This window comes from Pteropus vampyrus, unplaced genomic scaffold (assembly GCF_000151845.1).
Source record: "Pteropus vampyrus isolate Shadow unplaced genomic scaffold, Pvam_2.0 Scaffold96, whole genome shotgun sequence".
In the NCBI taxonomy this organism is placed as follows: domain Eukaryota; kingdom Metazoa; phylum Chordata; class Mammalia; order Chiroptera; family Pteropodidae; genus Pteropus; species Pteropus vampyrus.
The window spans coordinates 1,978,574-2,002,268 of NW_011888877.1; the positions used below are offsets into that span (position 1 = coordinate 1,978,574).

General features: G+C 32.8%; 1 protein-coding gene across 1 annotated transcript in view; it reads left to right on the forward strand.

Annotated features, from left to right (window-relative positions):
* Window positions 1-23,695, forward strand: part of MALRD1 (MAM and LDL receptor class A domain containing 1) — a 520,465-nt gene that overhangs the window by 141,742 nt on the left and 355,028 nt on the right. The window contains 3 exon segments of the mRNA XM_023533144.1: window positions 5,660-5,779; window positions 5,782-5,835; window positions 8,770-8,932. Of these exon segments, the coding sequence (XP_023388912.1) occupies window positions 5,660-5,779; window positions 5,782-5,835; window positions 8,770-8,932 (337 nt within the window).

Genomic DNA, 23,695 nt, shown 5'->3' on the forward strand with positions numbered 1-23,695 from the left:
TGTTGTCACAAATGGCAAACTTAACCATGTAATAGAAAGTCCTAGGATTCTTTGTGTCATGTTTAATGATGTTGGCCATTCTCAGAGTAAGTAATGATGGTAAATAAAGTTAAATAGTTTTCCCCTCACCTTGAATTAGACTTTCAGAGTAGATTATTAAGTAAGAATTGTTGCCAGACATTCAAATTTAATAGTAAGTATCCCAAAGGGAGTACGTTTCACATTACTCTTTCCATCCTACATGAGAAAGGCAAGAAGTATGTTCCCTTCAGCAGAATACACAACAGTGTTCTTACATCAAAGGTTCTTGGTGAGGGAGCTGGGTTATTTGGAAAAACACCTGTGACTACATTACAACGTACCTTTTGTAAGCTGGAAAAAGAAATCACCTAGGCACTTTTCATCCATCTAACTTAAAATGTCAGAATTCAGTATGTATATTAGAATGATTAGTTACCGGAAGTGTTAATTATTAGAATGAATTTCATCATCCAAGGTATTTAGTGTTTTATTTTTCTCAGGAAAGTAGTCACTAAGTCAGTGGCATGCTTTGTAACTGATGATGCCTTAAAATGGAGAAAGTATGGTAACTACTTACAGGACGCTTAACAATTTTTACGATGTCCTCCCTTACTTGCCAAACATTTTTTTATGTTGTTGTTGTTGTTGAGCTGACAAAGTTGATTGGATTTTTGGCATCCCTCCTCATTTGCCTCAGCATCTCACCGGTTTTATTTAAAAATACTTGTTCAAGTTTCATTTCTTTATGCAAAGAGTAGTTTGTTTCAGTGGAATAAAATGCCAAGGGAAAAAGAGTGAGTACTTTTGTCTTCACTTTTAAGATATTGCCTAGAGCTTTTCATTTTATAATACTAAACGTTCTGGTGTGTCCATTATATTTGCCTCAGAATAATAAATAAAATGAAGGCAATTTGTTTTGAGATTTTCTTTTCTTCCATAACTTACTAAAGATAGACTTTGAAGAAAATACAAAATGCTTGGAATATTTACATTTTAATAAAAGACTTCAAGGTAAAAATCAAGAAATTGGCAACTCGGTGATTACAATCTTAAGTATTCTAGTTTTAGTGTCTTGGGTGTAGCATTATAAAGTGATTTAGTGTACACCGAGTAGAAGAAATCGTCCAAAGCCAAAGAGGCATTCAACTTAGTACTGTTATTGTGTTTCTAGAAAATAAAGACAAACTAACAACCTAATTTGAAACTTCAAATTAAAATTTTAAGTTTTGTCAGCTTTTAATTGAGAGAATTACTAAATGCCAAAAATGGAAGAAGCTAATAAAATACCTGGATTTTTGCTTAAAAATTGTTCAATCGCTACTTTATCTTATTCACAGTTACTTTTAGATTAGTACAATAGCTATAAAAATAGAAAATACCTTGCACTACCTGGAAATTTTTATTGAATCTTCGTATTAAAGCAAAAATATTTCAGAAAGAGCTGATTTGATATTGGAGGCAGAAAAAAAGGCACCACATAAAAATGGCAATAGCTGGATCACAATAGTTATAAATTATAGCTAGAGAACAGCCTTGTTTTAGTAATACACACTCTCCCAGAAAGTAGACCTGACACAGACGCTTCAGTAAGATCGTGCTAAGTGCAGTTGTTTCAAGCTTGTGGGTGTAACTCTGAGCCATTGTAGTAAGTGCAATAGGAAAAATGTATGTTTTCCCCTGGAGCTATAGATATTTCAAATTTTTGAATTTTCTGAAAGTCAATTATATTTAAACCTTGAGTAGCGATTTTAGATATTTTAATTAAATAAACTTCTTAACATCAGAAGTCGTGGTTAAAAAAAAAAAAATGTATTGTTACCTGGAGATAGATAAAGAATGACTATGCATATTATTCAAGTAATTCACAGTTATGCTCACATGCCTAGGAAGTTAGTGCCGCTCTTAGCAACAGGTCTCAGTTCCTGGACTTTCTCCACAGAGCTTCTAGAGTATCTCTTTGATGTGGTATCTGCTTTCCCTCAGAATAAATGATCCAAGAGAAGATAGTAGAAGCCTAGCTTTGGAAATCACACACAGGCATTGCAATATGGATCATTGATCACACAGGTCAGTCCTGCTCAGTGTGACAGGGGACTGGTAAACAGGGCCTGAATACCAAGAATAGGGATCACTGGGGGATATTTTGGAGGCTGGCTACTATAATTTACTAGGCTTGATTTTCTGTGAGAATTCTTTATCAACTAGTTTGTAGAAGAGCCCTTCTAGATAAACTTTGAGTTGTTTCTTTTGGATCGCAGTGGTACCCCAGCCCTGGGACATTACATCCCTCTGGCCCTCCTTTCCCTTGTCCTCCCTCTCATTCACCCCATATTCTGTTACTCCCTAACTCTGGCAGCCACATCATGCTTTCTGTTCCATTTTTTAATGCTCTGTTTCCCTCACTCGGGGTTTTCTCTTTTATAAGCTCAACTTAACATTTAAATAAATGCATGATAAATTATATTTGACATCTCTATGTCGTGCTACATACGTAGTGTTGTGGTTTTTAGATCATCGGGTCTGACTTATTCAAACTAGTAGTCTTAACTGCATTTTTAGGCCTGATTTTAATTCAAACTAGGAAATGGTCCTCCTTAAGAAGAAATTATGGACATGAGTGGATATTTTAGAAAAAGGAGGTTGATGAGTCTGTACTTAGGAAAAGTAGAGACAACTCATTTTCCATCTCAGAAATAATCCAGAATGATAGGTAAAAGGACCACTACTCTAAAAAAGAAACTGTAAGATGATGATGATGATGATGATGATGATGATGATGATGATGATTTTGCCTGTAATTGCATAGACAGGCTAAAGTTGGTAGCAATGATAGTTAAGTCTCTAAACAAAAAAACACTGAAATCTTTGCAGATGAAACAAAATTGCAAAGGTGAAATGCAAATGACTGAAGTCTGCACTCACTAAGAAGCATAGATTAGGCTGGTTTGATCTGATCTTCCACATCCCTCAGCCACAGGGAACCCAACCCGCCTACACACCTGTCATTTTAAGTAGATGACTCAGGCTCCAGATCTCAATGGTCTAACTCCTCGCTCTGTGACTTTCTTGTAACAAATATGATATACTTTATCCTACACTAATACAATCTTTCTGATAAAACAGATTTTCCCACTTGTTTTATACTAGACTGCCCTCCCTGCAGCCATTCCCACAATGGCGATTAAGCAATAAAGCTGTTTTTTGAACATCTTTAGGTCTCATTAAATTATTACCAGCTTTAGACATATCACTAACTTCCTAGGCATGTGAGCAAGCTCCCTTGGAAGCAGATCCTCTAGCCCCAGTAAGCATTTAGAGGGCTGCAGCCTTGGCTGACATCTTAACGACAACCTTGTAAGACTCCCAGTGAGACCCCCCAGGCCAAACCTCCTCTACATTTCAGATTCATAGAAATTGCGTGAGATAATAAGTGTATCAGTTTAAATTTCTAAGGTTTGTTATGAAAAAATAGAAAACTAATAGACAAATAATTAAAAATATTAAAGGAGCCCAAGCCCTAAGATAATGGTATGACATTATTTTAAAAAAAAAGCTTTTGAAAAATAATCAAATTGGCCTCCTCAATAGGAGAAATAAAAATCAATGAAATAAAAATCTCAGTGGATAAATTAAATAGTTGAAAGCCAACATCAATATTATACTCAACTGGGAAAAGCTAGAAGGAAATATCAGAGTGCAGAATATAGACACAGAGAAGGAAAATGGGAAAGATAGATTTATTTGAAGGATAGATCATAAAAGCTAATGGGTTCCAGAGAGAGAAAAAGAAAATTGAGGAGAAGCAATTTTCAAAGATATAAGAATTAATATATCCATGTAACACATGGATTTAAGAAGCCTAGTGAACCTCATGCAAAATATTATAGTAAGAATAAATCCAAGTAGAGACTCACGGAAATGAATTAGAAAAACAACAAAAAAGAGAAGATTATGTTAAAAACAGCCAGAAATTAAAATGCAATTATAAGAGAACCACAATTAGATAGCCGACTTCACAAGAGCAAGAAAGGAAGTCAGAAGACAATTGAATATTATGTTCAAAATTCTGAGAAATTATAACTGTCAATTGAATATTATGTTCAAAATTCTGAGAAATTGTAACTGTTAGTCTAGACCAAAGCAAAACTCAGGAATGAGAGTGGGGAAAAAAGGCTTTCAGAATACAACATCCAAAACCAAACAAAAGACGATTTTACTGCACTAGACTCTTACCAAATAAACTATATAAATGTGAACATCGGAATAAGACAGCGTGAACTCAACAAAGACTGAGGTGGAAAGGGGAATAGACAGCAAAGAAAATGGCAAACACATGGGTGGATCTAGATATACACATGGATGATGAGTATGTAATGAAACCAGTATTTATACACTGCTGAGAAGTATAGAAATTGACACAATTACTTTGGAAAACAGTTTGGAATTATCTCGCAAAGTGAAGTCGTACATGCTCCGTGACCAAGCAATTCCAATCCTAGGTATGTCAGGAGAAATGTATGAGTCAGATAAAGAAAACCTCAAATCGAGCCAACTCTCAAAACATTAATGGCTAAAAAAAACCATGTACTATATTCATGTAGTAAATATTTTACAACAGTCAAAGTTGATGCACTGTAAGAACACACATGATCATGGACGGATCCATGTACAATGTTGAGGAAAAGATAAAGTTGCAGAAGATTGTATACAGAGGAGTCCATTCATCTCACATTCAAATCTAAACTATTTATTTATTTAAAACTGACCTATGAGGCGCTCACTGTATATAGTCACTATTCTAAGTATTTCATAATGTTAATTCATTTAATCACATAATGACCTAATAAGCATTATAAAAAATTGTTTGCCATATATGCAAATGAGCAAAATGAGTGATAATCTCTATCATAAACTTACAAAATAGAACTGTAACGAAAGATTTACCTGACTGCCTTATCCACTAGTCTGTACACTATTTTATTGCAGTGACATCATATTTGGTTTTAAATCCATTGCACCTACCACGTGCATGACATAAGAATGTTGTTAATAAATGTTTATTAAATAACGTACTGTATACATTAGTTAACTTCTATCAATTTCTTCTAAATTCTGTAATTTCAGAAATTATTACTTTAGTTTTTAAAATATTTCTAGATGAATACTTGTGGTTTTGGTCTCTTTTTTAACCTTGAATCTTGCCTGTGTGAGGCTATGTGAGATAAAGGTGAGGGGACATTAGACTCATTGTGGCAGTGGAAGAGCAAAGTTTATTTACCTGGTGAACTAGAAGGTTTAATAAGACCTGGACTCTGCTTTCTTCTGCCAACATCTGGAACTCCCTTGGTCCCTGCCCTGTCCTTAGACCTCCTGTTTATTCGGTGAGCTCTGAATAGTTTTTCAATAATTTCCATCTGTACGCCACCTGTTTTTATATTCAGTGATATCCAGCGTTATTTGCCATTGCTGTCCAAGAACTCCAATTTGTATGTTCATATAAGGAAGTTCAGCAGATTAGCAATTAGCATCAAATATTCTTTATTCTGTTGACTATGAAGCGTACTTAGAAAAGCTTATTGAAATATTTAAAGGAATAGAAAATCTGCTAAATGGTTTCTGTATATTATTTCTTATCAAGGTAATTTGCCAGTGGACCTTCCAGCTCCGCCAGACACTTCAGTTCCCATAACATTACCTCCACACAACCGTACAGACGATGAATTTGTCTGCAGATCCCGTGGTCCCCATGTTGAAAAATCTAGAAATGTGATTTTAGATGTGACTGTCCTGACAAGTCAGATGAATCATCCTGTGGTAAGTGAATTACTAAATTATTTTAAATATAGCCATAAATAGATGCTAGCATAATCTCTAAGTAGCATAGCCTAATGTCCTCATTAGAAATTTTCAACGTGGCTTAGAATAGTTTTTTAATACAAAAGTTTTTAGTATAGAAAATTGTAATAGAGAAATAAGTATACATTCTTCTATCATGGCCAAGAAAAGTGTGCCTTTAAATTAATGTTTTAGATTTGAAACAGATATTTTCATGGACTACTTGACTCCAGGACTATCAATTACTAGCTCTTTTCTATCCACTCTCCTGTTTGTCTCTATTCTACTCACACTCATAAAGTAGGAATGTGTAGGGAGGAAGCATTGTAATGCCTCACATTAGATGAATTTGTTCAAATTTTACCATTGCCAAAATGCACATATATAGCTACTGATATGTCAAATATGCACTGCTCATAAGAAACCGATTCTTGTACAGGTCGGCCCTCCAACCTATGTCCTATTGAAAGATGATTTTCATTTGCTGACATCTGCCAATCCACAGCTTTTCCAGAATGGATCAAAGGCAAATTATTTAATTTAAAAGTGAACTTCTCAGCCAAAGATACAGTATAAGAGGAGAAAAATTAACTATGTCTGAATGGGCGAAGCACAAAATCAAGAGTGAACACTTTGTGATATTTTCCCTTCCCTACTCTTTATTGAGGAGTATGTGTATTTACTGTATTATCATATTTCTCAAGGGTTCTGATAATATTAAAGGTTCAGAACATACAGATAATACAGTGTCTAGTGAAACTCTGATTTGTCTTATGTCAGCCTTATCAAGAAATTTTAGAACTTCAAAATTGAAAAGAAGTTTATGTTCTTTTAACCCAGAAAAAAATGCTGCTTAATGAAAAAAATAAATTAACTAATTAATCTAAACTAAAGAACTCATAAAATTGAAGCTGACTCACTCTGTGACTGAGAAGAGACAGTAATTAACTCAAGTGGCTAGGGACGTATACTGTTCTTCATGGATGGAAGATAAGATAATGGAAGATTTTATATGGTAGTCAGACTTTCTTATGGGAAGACACTAAAATCCTCTTATGATCATACATAAGTTGTGGTGTTTGTAAAATTTACACAAAATCTAATTAATTACAACTAATGAGTGTCTTTAGTGAATACTGACTTTCTTCTTGTTCAACCTTTAAGTTTTAGAAATGTCATTTATGATTGGATAGGAAGTTTTGATAAGTTCTTTAAATGTCCTGAATGAACATCTACTATTAAATTATTATTTTTAAATCATGGAGATATTTATTTATTTTGAATAAACATGAATTATTACCATTTTATTTCTTTTTTAAAAATTAATTATTTTATGGTGACATTGGTTAATGAAATCCAGTAAATTTCAGCTGTACATTTTAACAGTAAGGCGTATATATATTTACATTTTATGTTCACCTCCCATACTTAGATTTTTTTATGTCCCACATATTTGACCCCTTGTACGCCATCTACCACCCCCGTCCCCCCTACCCACTACCCTCTGGTAACCACTAGTCTATTGTTCATATCCATGAGTCTCTGTTTGTTTGTCCTGTTCGTTTGTTGCTTTTAGGTTTATATCCCACCTATAAGTGATATCATGTGATTTTCAACAACAAAAATGTATTGTACACTTAAAAATGTGTTAAAGGGGTAGATTTCAGGTTATATTCTTAACCCCAATAAGGAAATAGAACATGTGAGACTGCAGAGCATAGACAGATTTATCATAATATTTCATTTTCCAAAGAGATGAAACTGGCAAGATCACACAATTTGCTCAGAAATAAAATGGTTATGTCATTTTATTTGGAAGATGAAATCTACCCTCTAAACAAATTTTTAAGTGTACAATACATTTTTATTGACTATAGATAACAATATTGTACAGTAGGTATCTAGAGCCTATTCCTCTTGCTTGTCTCAAACTTTATGCCCTCTAATGGTTTTTTAAAGAGCTACAATTCTTATCTTTTTCAATGATATGAACAAGATTTTATTGAATCCTAAATCTTTGCACAAGATAAATCCAATTATATGGTCAATATTAATGTTAGAGATTAAGTAACACACTTGAACATTATGATTACACGTCACTTTTTTTTTGATGGAATGTTTCCATTTCAAGTTTTACAGTAAATCTTGAGCCCAAATTTCTAAATGATATAGTGGTATGCTATAGTGATGCTGTTTAAAAGCTGGAGTACACACCAAACTTTTTATAGTATACACAAGAACTCACTGAATTGAATCTTTTCTTTTATTCAAGCAGTGGAGGATTTAAGACAGACAGACATGAACACATTTAGAGACAGAAAGGGAGAGCATTTTCACATACAACCTATGTATTGAAAAAAATATGGGACTTGAAATTTTGTGTAATATTAGAATACGGTCATTATAAGAATATTGAAAACTTTCAAAGAAAGAGATCCAATATAAAAGTTATTGGAAATCTTATTGCTTTGAACTTAAGTAATTCGGAATTTGGAAAACCCCTTCAGAGACTGAGCTGAAGTTTAACTTTGTACTATTGCTGTAGAAAAATAACAGACTTACCACAACTTGGAGGTCATGCAAGCAATGTAGGCGTTAAGTCAGAAGAGACTGACAATGCCCCTGTAGGAGCTAATTATTGCCCTTGTAGGAGCTAATTAAAATCTCACCTCCTTATGAAATCAGATTCTCTATCTCCATATTTCAGTTACTATAAGTATGTTAATATAATATATCAACATGTCTTTAAAACTCTTACAGTGGTGATACAAACCATTTGCATAATTATTTTAATTATGCTCAAAAATTAGACAGTAATGAGACAAGAGTAAGAAAATGCTGATGTGGGTAGAAATTGCCATTTATTAACACATTTATTTTGATTAGCTGGTCTTGTCTTCTATCCTATTCAAGCTATGGACGTCCGCAGCTTTGAAAAAGGAAGCTTGCGTGAATGGTACCAGGCAATCCCAGAAAATTTAATTCAAGATTCAAACACCTTCCAATGGAGACTCAGCCATGAAACCAGTATTCATCATGGGGAAGAAAACCACAGGCCATCGGTAGATCATACAAAGTAAGTGACCACATATTTTGAACACGTCCCTCAGGAGCTGTGTATTAAGCAGTTTCCAAGAGTCTGCTCCACCACCTCCCACTAGGCCAGGGCTACTGATGAAAGTTTAATTTACAGAATGAGAGGGCTGAGTGTATTCTTTCATATAAAATTTTTTAAAATTAAATAAAAAAAAGGAGTGAATGCTCTTGTGAAAGTCTTAGAAAAATAGAGAAAAGCACAATTAATAAAAATAATTTGTAATATCACCACTCACTAAAAAGCACTGTTAATATGTTGTTTTAAAATGATCTATTCAGACACTTGAAACTTATTGGATTTCATTTATCAATGTCACCATCATAAGTAATAAAAAAATTATCTATTCATTTCTCCCCACCAAATCCCTTCTCTCCTCCAAATCTTTCTCTCATTCTCCTCTTTTTCTAGCTCCTCCTTCATCTCCTTGCCATTTTCCCTCTTCCAGTCTTTGCTCTTCATCATTGTTTATTTTGGTCTTTTCTTTCAGGGTTCAATAACTCATACCTTTCCCCTGATTTTTCAGTCCACAGATATATTGAGTGCTCACTGTTCTACAAGATCCTAGTCTTCCTTCTTTCCTTTTAATGGTTTCAAGGAAACGTTACTAAAGACAACAAAGGAATCCCCATTTATATTACAGAGAACCTTTTCAAAACCTCGATGCCTCCACACTTCTCCCCTGTTAAAGCTCCATGATCCCTGGCTTCTATGGCTACTTCTTCAAAGAAAACTGATGGTGTATCTGCCTAGTCCATGGTTGCCTTGTACTGAAAGGGAACCATGGTACCTTTAGTGTACAATGACTTTCTGTTCCTGGGCTGCCTTTTTCACCCTGGTTCTCTGAGCTCTCTTTTGTTGTTTTGGTTCTGTTAAAATGGTTCTGGTTTTATTGTCATTCGATTTCAACATTAGCAGCCTGGTTGTTCAAAGTGTATAGAGTAGCAAATATTAGTACTTGGTTTTGATCCCATATGACAGTTGGCAATTAATTTTTGAAGTTTCAATATACAAATTTTTCTTGGGCTGCTTCTGACTCACACAAAAAGCAAAGGTGATTTCAGAAAGTTTCTCTGGTTCATTCAAATACCCTCCCCCCTCCGCCCCCCGCATTAATAATCTATTTCCATTTTTTAAAAAAGGCAGCCTAGAATCTTGCTTCTAAGTAGTAAAGTTATAGATAGAAATATGATAACATATTATAAGCACAGTAATATAATTAATTGGCTTATAATGTTTGTCTCTCACTCTTCACAACCCCCACCCCCACCCCACCCACCCCCCAGCTCCAAGAGACTGCAAATTACCGGACTAATCATGGGAATTGTCATTTCCCACAGTATTTCATTATACCTAAGTAACTGGTATATAATAGGTCTCAATAATTATTTATTGGATGAATTAGTTGATGATTAGGATCTGTATATTTATGCTTTATAATAATAGGCTACACATCATGAAATTAAATATATTTTAAACAGGAATACTTAATAGTCAGAAAATGTTTAGCAGATGTGCTCCATATGACAATGAATCATGGAAAAGGGAGCAGTCCCTAAGCTTATATGTCCTCTAGCCTTCCTTTGCCCTTCTCTCTCGGCTTCTTCACAGCCAAGGAAGTTTTGACATTTTTTATTTTGTGGTAAGAAATTCTTCTTAGGCATCATATACCTTACTCTATGGCTTGTAGTGAAGCTCCAAGTTCAGTATTCCAAATTTTGTTTTTCGTATATATATATTTCAAGGGAAGCTTATCTAATTTAGAAAATGCTTTTCTCTCTCGCTCGTCTGGCTCTAGAGATTTAAAACCAGGTTTTTAAGACCATTACATCTGAATAGTTTTCAAGACCAGTTTTGAAAATCAAAAAGCTCCGTGCCAATTCTTTCTCTCTTTTCACATTGCATGACCCCAGTTCTCCCTAAGGCAGAGACTGCTTCAGACTGACTCAGTTTGATGATCATTCATAAGCAAGTGCAAAAGAAAAAAAGCACATTAATATATTTTAAAATATTCTCTCATATCATATACTTAATGAAGCAATCAGAAATCTAGAAAAGTTATGGTGGTGTAGGAATATGTAGGGAAGTTCCCATTGTGTAGTCGAATCTTAAATAAGGTCTTAACATGTGTTTTTCATCATGAAAATGAAATGAAATGGTAAAAAGCAAAATAAATTGATATTCCAAGCAACATTCTACGGCTCATTGATCATACTTTAATGGACTAGTCTTTGTATCTGAGGATCTGAAGTGAATTCGGTGGTCTAAAGTAAAGGTTATATATCTTTACTTTTCAGTTTGCTTATTTGTGGAAGAGTAACAACATTCCGTACAACTAGTTTATCCAGCACTTTTATATGACTTAGAAAAAGCCACTTCTTCTTGGGCGGAGCTTATGCGGCCATGGCCTTGGCACAGGTCTTGGTGAATGGGTTCTCCCTTCACCTTGCTCAGTGGGACAAATGATGGACACCTGGCATAATTTTTTTCCCCCTAGAGTTGAAATCAAAGCATATAAAAAAAATATTTTCAGCTATAATCCAGTGAAATCATAAAGTAAAATGCATTCGGTGTAAATATTATCATTCGTAATTTTCATGTTCTTTTGGGATTGGAGTTGGACGAAATTTCTATTTCCTTTAATTTAAACAATGAAAGGGAACATTTAGAGGAAAAGTGTTAGTATTTTGGAAAAAGAACCACAATCTAGTGAAAAAAAAAAAGAATAGAAGAAAAATTAGTTTATTTTCATTCATGCTCCAAGAACTACTACAGTGCTTGGCAAAACCAATGGTCACATTCAGTTGAGAATTTTTAAAAATTGTTACTTGCTTATCATTGAATCAAGATATTTGAATCGCCTAGCATCTGAGCTTCGTGGGTAATTTAAATTTAAATATGTTTAAAATATTGTAGATTTGGAAATATTGTTCAATAGTTCCTCACAGTTCATGATTTCATATGATCTCAAAAAACTCAACTCTGACTTCCTCAGTCAGTTGAACTGGCCAAGTCTTTTAGCCCAGACAGTTTTTCCATAGAATGCAAACTGGTTCAAAGCTAAGTACAATAAATTTTATAATCATTTTTTTTTTTTCCTCAAAGAAGTCTTTGTTTGACCCAGTTTATTCATTTTGACTGCTAGAAGCCAAGGAGAGCAGTTTTGAGTTCTTGGTCCTCAAATCTGTTTTATTTGACTAAATACCCATCTATTGGTTAAGTAAGGCTTAATAATAAAGTTTATTAGGAGTAAGAAATCCTCCCCTTGGGCTAAGTTAAATTCTCCACGCTTTATTGTTCATATAGAATGACATGTAGTGACGCACATATGTGTATGCTAGGTTAGTGGTTAGAAGCCTTAGGAGAGTTTTCTCAAGATGTGGATCGAGAGCCATTGAAAATGTCTATGTATGCTGTATGTTTAAATGCAGATTCTGAAACACTTGGATCAGAATCTTGGGGAATAGAGCTGGAAATCTGTATTTTTTAGTATAATTCCTAAATGGTTCTAGAACCTCATGTTTACGGTTTTTCATGGCAGAAAGTGAGAACAATGTGACTGAAAGACAGAGGGTGGCTTTCTTACCCCCTAAATCCGATATTGATCAGCATAGATTCATTTTTCTTTAAATCTAGTGACCAGCAAATAATTAAAAAATTAGTACGAAATGTTCCAAGACAAACAAAAATTGTTCTAAGGTAATTGCATTTAAAATAAAATAAAATAAAATAAAATTTGTGTTATAAGTAACTATTATAATTGAGAAATATTTGGGGAGAAAACTCTTTACTCTGAGTCGATCTAAAACACATAATTTAAGGTTCCCTCTGCATCGCCTCGTTCACTGTACAATACCCAACATGTTTTCTCAAACCTTTTTGCCTACGTGTTCTCTAATTCTAATAAAAATAGCTCCTGTGTTTCTGTTGTATCAAAACAAAATGTACCAACTTCCTGATTATCTGGAAAAGACAGATATTTTAACACATTTTGGTATTTAAGGTTTGATGACAGATTGTTGAGAAGCTATTTGAACACAAACCATCTCATTCAAAATGCTGATTAGATGGAACACAATTTCTCATTTATTTTGCTTATTTGTAAAGGAGAAGTGCTTTTGCTTAGATTTTTCGTTTTATGTATAACACTGATCATTGTCATTCAGGTGGAAATGAGTTATAGTTCCCACTGTCCCAAATGTACCTAACTTCCTATCTATACTCTGCATTTGTACAAGCTTGACATTATAAACTAAAAGCCACATAAATAATGCAAATTGTCTCTGTGACATAACTATGAATATCATAATGTATCTAAGTGCTGGATATAAATGTTATGAAAGCTTCAGTAAAACTGAAAATATTTTAATGTTTTCTGCTCTGCAACAGTAACAATTTTCAAAGCTTTAGTGTCATAGACATTAAATACCAGAATTATTGCTTTCCGAGAGCCTTCTCTGGTAAGAAGATAAGTTAATATTTTATAGGCCAATTTAGATGCCTTATCACTTTCCCAACATAATTTATAAAAGCTCCATTTTTATAAGTCTTGAATAATGGTTAAATACCAGTCTTTAGAAACAATCGTGGTGAAATAAAAATAAAAGTATAAACAATCAAAATCTAAATTAACTGTACTAATTTTCTCTTAACTGTTTTAATATCTGTGGCAAGTAGCATATCTGGCAGTGTTGCCACAGTACTGAATATAAAGCATAATTGTACCTCTAAAACACAAAGAAAAATTGCTTTTATTTTAGACTGTCCTTGAGTTTAAGCACTCTATTTACATATATATTAATAATTTGTTTTAATTAAGTTAATTAAATCACTTTAAATTTTAGTCCAGTGTATTTTAACTTGATAAGTAATTTTAAAAATTAATTACTGTGACTTGAAAACATGCAATTTAAGAGAAACTCATGCTGAAAATAATACCTGTAAACCATACCTAAAAATTTATTTATGTATATATCGCTTAGGTAGTATTTTTGCTATATAGGGTAAAATTTTAAGAATATATTCAGAGTATGGTGTATGATTTTGTTGTGTTACCAAAGATGACCATTTAGTAATAAAATAATAACTTTTATATCATGGTTATAATAGTATTCAAAAATAAAAAATTATTTTCATTATGTAATTTTTAAATAAGCTTTTCCTGTAAACCACAATAAAATGAAGTAAATATATTTGTATTCCAACTCCTGAACAGAATTGTCATACAAAATCTGAATGAAGAAATATCTTTCTTTAAGTAAAGATAAATTAGATTTAATTCCTATATTAAGACAAGGACTTAAAATAGGAACATACTATATCACAAATGAATCATTTTTACATCATCAGTATGCTCTTCTGACTTAGTGATTTATGCAGAGACATCAGTTATGCAAACCAAAGATCTTGCTGGCCCAGAAGATTCAGTGGCTGCCTTGACTAGGCGCACAATTACGTTAGACATGTATTTCCTCAGCACCTACTCTTGAGAATAGAAAACTTAATCAGATGTGGAACCAGCAGATACATAAATAGATGTGTAATGCCCAGTAAAAAGTGTCACTTGATGAAAGAGAGGTCCACTCTGGAGGGTGAGATAACATTTTATCAGGTCTACAGGTCTATCTTAATTGTGTATCTGTCTTTCATAATACCTGAAGGGATTTTGTCTTTTTTTTTTTTTCTGGATAATACAGATGAACTAAAATAATAATACTATGGGAAATATACCGATTCCCTTAAGAATTTTTAATTTTCTTATTTCTACAAAAATCTTTTTATTTTACCACAGAGAAGAAATTCATTTTTATTGTGGAAAAAGTTTTGTATATAGATAAGAAAGATAAATGATATTAACTTTAATCCTACCTTTATGATAGAAGCATTGTGCATTTATGCATATATATTTTTAACAAAAAGGGGTTCATATCAAACACATTGTAGTATAATCTACTTTTAGTTTTATATACAATCTATAAGCAGCTACTTACCAATACATTTTAATGGGCTTGATAGTATTCCATTAAATGAGTGCACCAAAATTCACTAATTCAATTCCTCAGCATTTGGTTTATGAGTTGGTTTGTTTATACACAAATTTAATTTGTCTACACTGTACAATATACAGCTTTGTACACATTGCAGATTATAGCCTGAAACTTAAAAATAATATACAGAGTAGAATGTTTATACTAATTATTATTTATATTTTAAAACAATTGATTGATAATTTTAAGTTATTTCCCCCAAAACGTGTCTGTTTTTTGTATGCTTGCCAAATAGTATTTAATTATTTTTTTCATATTTTCCAATTCGATACATTCAAGTAGCAGCTAATTGTATATTTTTCATCTTTTTTAATAGTAAGGAGAGTAACTTTTGTGTGTGCTTTGTCCAAATGGATTTCTGTGTGCGTTTCTTGTTTGTGCTCTTTGCTTAGTTTTTAGTTTGTAGGGCTTTTTTTTTCTTATTGATTTATAAGATCTATTAAATCATCAAGGAAATATTTTTTAATCTGTTTTGCATGTTGCAACGATGTTTCCTATTTTTTATTAGTTTTTTTGTTACTGTTTGTCCTATTTTCACATCTCAAAATGCCTAGATTGTATATAGTTATGGCTGCTAACTGTATCCTTTATAGTTTTTTTGTTATTATTTTTTCCAGAGTGATATTTTTCCCTGGGTTGATTGAGATATAAATGAAATAGAACTTTGTGTAAGTTTAAGGTGTACAATGTGATGATTTGGTATATGTATATACTACGAAATGATTACTACAAGTTAGTTAACACATTCATCATCTCACATAGTTACCTTATGTGTGTGTGTGAGTGTGTGCATGTGTGTCTGGCGAGAACATTTAAGATCTATTCTCTTAGCAAATTGCAGATATACAGTACATTACTGTTAACTATAGTCACCATGCTGTATATTATATCACCAGAAATTATTCATCTTATAACTATTTCCTCCACTCCCCAAACCCTCTACCCCTGGCAACCATTATCCTATTTGTTTTTATGAGTTTGGCTTTTATAGATTTTACATATAAGTGAAATCATACAGCATTCGTCTTTTTCTGTCTGACTTATTTCAATTAGAATAATGCCTTTAAGTTTCATCCATGATATTACATATGAATATATCTGTGATATTATATAATGTTATTATATATATGTATATATATCACATTTTCTTTGTCTATTCATTGGTGGAGATGTAGGTTGTTTTAGATACTGATTTCATTTCCTTCCGATAAACCCAGAAGTGAGATTGCTAGACCATATGGTAGTTTTATTTTTAATTTTTTGAGGAGCCTTCCTACTATTTTCATAATGACTAAACCATGTTACAGTCCTACCAACAGTTCACAAAGGTCCACTTTTCTCCACTTCATTCCTAATACTTATCATTTACCTTCTGTATTCTTGATGATAGTCATTCTTACAAGGAATGAGATGATGTCTCATTTTGTTCTGGGTTTGCATTTCCCTGATGATTAGTGATGTTAAGCCCAATTCCATGTATCTGTTTGCCATTTGAATATCTTCCTTGGAAAAATGTGTATTCAGGTCCTTTGCCCATTTTTGCATTGGATTATTTGAGTTTTTTTTGTTTTTTGTTTTTGTTTTTGATATTGAGTTATAGGAGTTTCTTATATAGTTTGGATATTAAGTAGATATATGTCTGCAAATATTTTCTCCATTTCTGTAGGTTGCCATTTAATTTTGTTGATATTTTGTTTTGCTGTGAAGAAGCTTTTTCAGTTTGATGTAGACCCAGTTGTTTATTTTTGCTTTTGTTGTTTGTGCTTTTGGTATCACATCCAAATACTCATTACCAAGACCATTGTTAAAGAATATTTCCCTATGTTTTCTTCTAGGAGTTTTATAGAATCAGTCCTTACATTCATATCTTTAATTGATTTCGAGTTAATTTTTGTGAGTGGTATAAAATAGGAATCTGACTTCATTCTTTTACAGGTATTGAAGAGACTTTTCTTTCCCCATTGAGTATACTTGGCTCTCTTGTCAAATATTAGTTGACTATATATATGTTTATTTTGGGCATCTCAATTCTATTCATTGATATATGTGTCTGTTTTTATGCCATTGCTATACTGTTTTGATAGCTATAGTTTTGTAATTTGGTTTGAAATTATATGCCTATAGCCTTGTTCTTTCTCCAGATTGCTTTGGCTATTTGGAATCTTTTGTTTTTTTATTATAGGATTTTAGGATTATTTTTCCTATTTCTGTTAATAAAGCCATTGGATTTTTTGATAGGAGTTGTATTGAATCTGTAGATTGCTTCGGGTAGTGTGGACATTTTAACAATACTGATTCTTCCAATGCAAATCCGCATGACTGCATTCATCCAACTGCCTGACTAGCTTGCTGTTCAATGGTCATCTCTCCCTTCAGGCACAACCAATTATTTCCATCTTGCAGAATTAGAACATCTCCATGTTCAAAAACCTACTTTTCTTTTAGTAAAACTAAAAGAAAACTAAAAGAAGACTAAAAGAAAACTAAAAGAAGCTCACATAAGCATTTAGTGTTACTCTCAGCCTGTCTTTTTTTGATGCTTCTCCAATTCTAATCTGGTATCTTGTTTTTGAGACATATCCCTAGGCTCTGGGCACCCCCTTTTCTTTAGGTTTGGGTTGTTTGATTTCTCTATCTAGGCCACTTCAGACTTGGAAGCAATGCCCTTAAACTCAGTCCTTTACTCATCACTCTAACTTCTACTCAGTTTGATTCTGATTTGGGTACAACAGTTTGCCTAAAAGCTGCAGTGTAGAACAGAGTTTCAGTGCCTGCATTAATTTTCTTTGTCTACAGTAACAAATGACCACAGAGTTTGTTGATGACTTTAAATAAGAGAAATTAATTTTCTCCCAGTCCTGGAAGCAAGAAGTCTGAGGTCAGTATCAATGGACCAAAATCAAGGTATTAGACGGGCTATTCCCCACTTTGAGGCTCAAGGGGACAATCATTTCTTACTTCTTCCTGTTTCTAGTGTTTGCCAGCATTCCTTGGTTTTGTGGTCACATCACTCTACCCTCTGCTTCCATGCTCACATTGCCTCTTCCTCTTCTGTCTGTATCAAATCTCCATCTGCCTTACACTTGTAAAGACACTTGTGATTGCATTTAGGGTCCTTCCATATCATTCAGGATACTCGCTCTATCTCAGATTGTCAATTTAATCACATCAGCATAGGCTTCGTCATTTGAAGTAACAAGTTTTTCAGATTCCAAGGATAAAGACCTGATGTCCTTGGAAGCCATTATTTAGCCGGCCACAGTGAACAAATCCTAAAATCAAGTAACACTAGGTTTAATCCCAGATATGGCATTCATTAGCTGTGTGGACTTAGATGTTGGCTTAAACTTTGCATTTTACTTTCTTTGTCTGAAAAAATAAGCATGAGTATATATCTAATATGGTTATTGTCAGCCTCAAGTAAGAAAACATATGGAAAACTGATCAAAGTACATGTCTCATAATGCAACTTTAACTGTTAATTCTTACATTGTAATTAAGACTGGAAGGATATGTTGGATCGAATTGCAGAGAGTCTGAAATAATATGCTAAAGAATTTAATATTGGGCGTGGGGGATGGTAGCTGCTGGGACACACAGGAATCATTTCTATTTTTTATGCCAATGAGCCAGAAGATCATAGAAGTACATTAAAATTAATTCTGCTATCTATGTGTAGACAAGATTGAGAAAGAAAACACACTGGAGATAAGAAAATTAGTTGAAATAATTGAGGTGTTTTATTGGTGTGAACTAGAGAGAAATAGTATCTCTGGAAAGTTAACACTTTATGTCTTCCTCGGGCCATAAGCCCCAGTGAGGTATAGGCAATGACATTATTTTTACCTTTTATGATGAATTATTACATTTCTAGAGTACTAAAGAAGAATTTTCTGCCTTGTTTGTAACATACATTCACCCCAATACACTACGAATCACTATCAAGAATAAAGGGAAGAAAATGGGTCTCTAAAAGGAAATAGAGAAATTCGCAAAAAAAAAAAAAAAAAAAAGGTGCCATATCTTTGATGGCAGTGGAAGATTCCCCCCAAAGCATGTCATTATATTAAAGGTTAAGGGAATTGAGTGTTTATATCAGAATTAAATCAGATGAGAACCTTGACTAGAAGTTATTGGGGATGGTGGAGAGTGTATTCGACTGTGATCAAGATGCAGGAAGGAAATGGTACCATTTATGCTTTAGAACATTTCTCAAGAAAGCTATATCTGCAAGTGGAAGATGGGGTGGTTTAGATGGAAAGACTTTCTGACTTCAGAGTTATAATTTGTTTTAGTAATATTCTTTATGGTCGTCCTCACTTTCCAGATATTTAGCATTCATTGAATTTTCTGCATATACCTATATGGGTTTATTTTCTTTCTCTTCCCAAGTTGTAAGTCTCATAGAATCCACAATATTTTTTTTTTCTGTCTTTCCTAAATCCCAGCACTGAGAAAAGTGCTTTGAAAATGCTTTTGTAACGTGTTTTCTTAGTTACCTAAATGTGTCTCTTACTATAATCTGCATTCAAACTTAATTTTATTCTAATGGAAACATTTCTTCCTCTGCACCTGCTCGATATAGTTCTATTTCAATTTGACATTTTCATCTTCATTATAAACATTATTAATTTAGTTAAATTTTCAGTCACCCAGAATTACCATAAAAGTGGGTTTTTAAACTTCTGTCCATTTAAAAGAAATTCACTGAATTGCACTTAAACTTTTCTATTGGTTTGAGCAAAAGAAATCGAACAAAAATTAATAATGTCTACATGAGGTCCAATATAAAAATATACAGTGAGCTTTAATAGAATGGAAAAGAAGGTTCTACTATCTCCTTCATTTGTTGTCTAGTCATTTAGTAGGCATAGAAATACGAGGACAGTGCATTTTCTTTATGGTGTGAAGGTTTTTGCTTAAATGTGATACTTCTATTTTGCATTTCAAGGAGATATTTATTTGTAGGTTGGTATGACTTTGATGCAGTTATCCAAATATCTGTGACATGAAGAACATAAATTATTCCTGAGGGTTTATATGATATCCAAATTAAACCATGAAATAGGAGCAGAGGTAGTGTTTATTAACAATGCTATCTGGCACAGACCTTTTCTCTTAAGTACTATTTACACTGATCTTACAAAGTGTATCTTTTAGAACTGCAGTCATAATGAAATTCAAAGTGTAGTTCCTTAATATGATGGGTGTTTCCAGTAAGATAACTATTTAGAACTAAGGTTCTTCAAGTGCTTGGTGACATTATTATTCAAGGAGAATAGTTTTGCGTTAGTTATCAAGGTTGGGAGACATATCAGACTAAAAATGGTTTATTCAAAAATGGGTTTGTTTACATTTTTGTTCTCTTTTAAAGGCCATGTAACCAAAGGGTGGAAGATTGTGATCAGTGCTTAACACCTAAGGAATATAGAATAACTATTATCTTTTCATGCAAGATGGATACATACCTCTGCATAGATTGACTACATAGTGTTTATTTTAAAAATATCTACCAATATACATTAAATGTATTTATTAAAGAATTATGCACAGCCTTGCACTTAATAGGTACTAACACAAATGTGCTTATCAGTTAGTAGATAATCTAAATGTATTGGCTAAAGAAGGCTATTATGTTAATTTAATTATTTATTCTTTAAATCATTTTTCTCTGGAGAATTCAAGTGATTTATCATTAGTTAACTTTAAATGGTATAAATTAAATCTATTTTTTATTACTTAAAACCTACCTTTAATTTGCCTATTTTAAAGAACAATACCTAAACAGTTAAGTAAATGCTGTTAATTTCTGATATTTAAGTTCTCCAGCATATTCTCTGACTATACAGAACTGACAGAGGTCTGATAAATGAACAATGGTAGCTTTCATATGATGAAGCATCTTAGAAATGAAAGCAATCCTAATTGAGTGTTTATTATGTGATAGAGTCAGTGTGGATGCCTTGTATCCATAATCATATTGAGTCCTCCTGGTGAACTTTGAGAGTGGTGTGATTATCTCTGTTTTACATGTGAGCAAGCCAGACTTTGAAGATGTTAAACAGCTTGCCTATGATCACACCCCTTAGCAACCCTCAGAGCTGGAAACTTTAAATCCAAACTTCACAGATGCTGAAGTCTGTGCTCTTAAACACCATCCTACATCTTTGTGTGAATCCCTCTTGTTTAAATGCCAAGCATTTGAAAGATTCATCATGACTCAGTTACAGTTTTGTGCCATAGAAAATGGAGAGACAAAAAAACTGATACTCTAGAAATAATTCTGAAGAAAAAGGAAGAGAAGATAGGGGAAGTGTTAGTGATGGCAACTGGGAAAGAAAACGATAATGTTCAATGCCCAAAACCATTCTCGCCTGCCTTCTTTCTTAATGTTCAGAATCTAGATTTTGTTGATGTAAGCCAATCAAGACAATCTCATTCAGCTTTGCTGAGGACTGTTTTAGTCCAGTGGTTCTCAAACATGCAACATAATTACCTGGAGATCTTGTTAAAACAGAGAAATCTTGGTTTGCTCCAGAATTTCTGATTGAGTATGTCTGGAGGAAACCCTAAGAATTTACATTTTTAACAAATTCCCTAGTGATGCTGATGCTGCAGGTCTAGGAACCACACTTAGACAACCCATTTGTTTAGACAAAATCTGGTTCTTAAAGTTGGCAGCATGTTGGAGTTACCTGGAGACACTGTTAAAAGATGCTGAAATCCAGGCCTTATGCAGATAACCCAACAACACAAGCTCTGGGCACTACTTTTTGCCCTGATTCTCATATAGACATGGCTCTGAAAAATAGGCTTATAACTTTCATAACTTTTGTACCTTTCTCAACTTCTTGGGTATGTGTTCACATGACGACTATTTTTTTTATACCATTTCCCCCTAAAGATAACTATTTCCTCTCCTAGAATTATAGTTCTTTTAAATTTCTAGAGTTTTTGTTTGTTTGTTTATATGTTTGTTTCTGAAATGCTTTACAGTTTGTTAGTTGGCAAATTGAGAAACCGACTTTCCTAGTTGGGTGTTTTATGTGAGGGATCAGCAGGCTTTGGCATGATTTTTTCAATAAATATAAATATTGTGGTCTTCATCATCTTGTGAACAAATATTTCATGAATAATTTAAGATTATTTGGAGCTTTTATTGATTTTTTTCAAGATTTAAGTATTAACAAGAATTGGCTTTAAACTTATGCTCGATATAAAGACCTAGCTACTGATACTTGCAAAGCCCCAGCATTATGATGTCATGATAAATTAGGATTGGTTTATAAAGGATGCAGTTAATTATCTTATTGGTTACTCATGTGTTGATTTGTTAAATTGATATATACCAGTATTTGCTAAATAAAATAGCCCTTTGGAAGTCTTTCATTATATACAGCAAAAATGTGTCTGAAGAAATTAAATCGTTAGTTAAATTGTACCTTCTTTTCCTTATGAAGATATGTGTGAGAAATTAGTTTCTAGTCTGTTATAGGCACATGACATAATTTTTCTGAAAAATTAGTTTGGTTTTGTATTTTCTTGGGGTCTGAAATATATTACTGTTTATGCTTCTCTCTTCATATTGGCTTATAGAAAGCTTAGAATCAAAATTTTAATCTAACGTTAGTGATTCTGTGAAACTTATAGAATGTATTTTGTGATCTAGTTTTATCCATGGCCCCATTTAGTGTCTCAGCTCACTTTCTTTTGTGCACACACACACTCACACACACACACACACACACACACACACACATACATCTCTTTTAGTTTATGATGTTATACTATATCATATATTTTCATAAATAACATTATGTTTTGAGAACACGGTGAGATTTAAAAAATAATGCGAATTAAATTAAGAAAGTACAAGCAGTATAAATGACCTCATTAGAAATATACTAGTTCTGAGAACTGTTTTAATCAGGCTAATTTATGATTATAATTGTTTCCATTTTTATGAGTAATTCCATTTTCCTCATTATTCAGTATAAAATAATTAAAAAGTATTCTTAAATTTTTACAATCATAAGATTAGAAGAGAAAGCATATATAGTATATATAAAGTATATGATATTTCCTTCAGGCAATTAAAAATATTTAGATATTTTATTTGTGGCATAACAGCACAAGTAATGCAGTTTCTGGGATAATAAGATTTGGATTCAGATTGTAGGTTTTATAAACTGAATCATTGCTAATTTTTAGAATTGTCTCTATATAGAGACAAATTTTTATAAGACTGTGGTGAGTACATATATACATAGCTTCATAAATGTTTACACTATATTCATAAGATCATTTATATTCCCTAAGAAACTTTACTTTCGAAGACATGTTAAAATGCAATTTAAGAGATATTTTTGCATACCTATTATAAGAAAATATTTTAAGCAAGTAACAGAAGGGAAAGCAAGGATTTTAAAATTTAAGAATATAAATGAGATAAATTTTTAAAATAACCTAATTTAAATGAAACCTATTGTTTAAAACAGAATATAAGGACCAAAATGAAGGAACAGTGTTATTTGGGCACAGAGGAGGAAGGCTTGATAGTATACAAAGGAAAAGAAAATTATGAGTAAAGTAATTTTTGAGCTGGCTTTCAAGATCTATAAGAATCAATTTCACCAAAGATAAAGTGGTGGTTATACCTATCATGGCAAAATTATAAAAATCAGTTATATTATCTAAA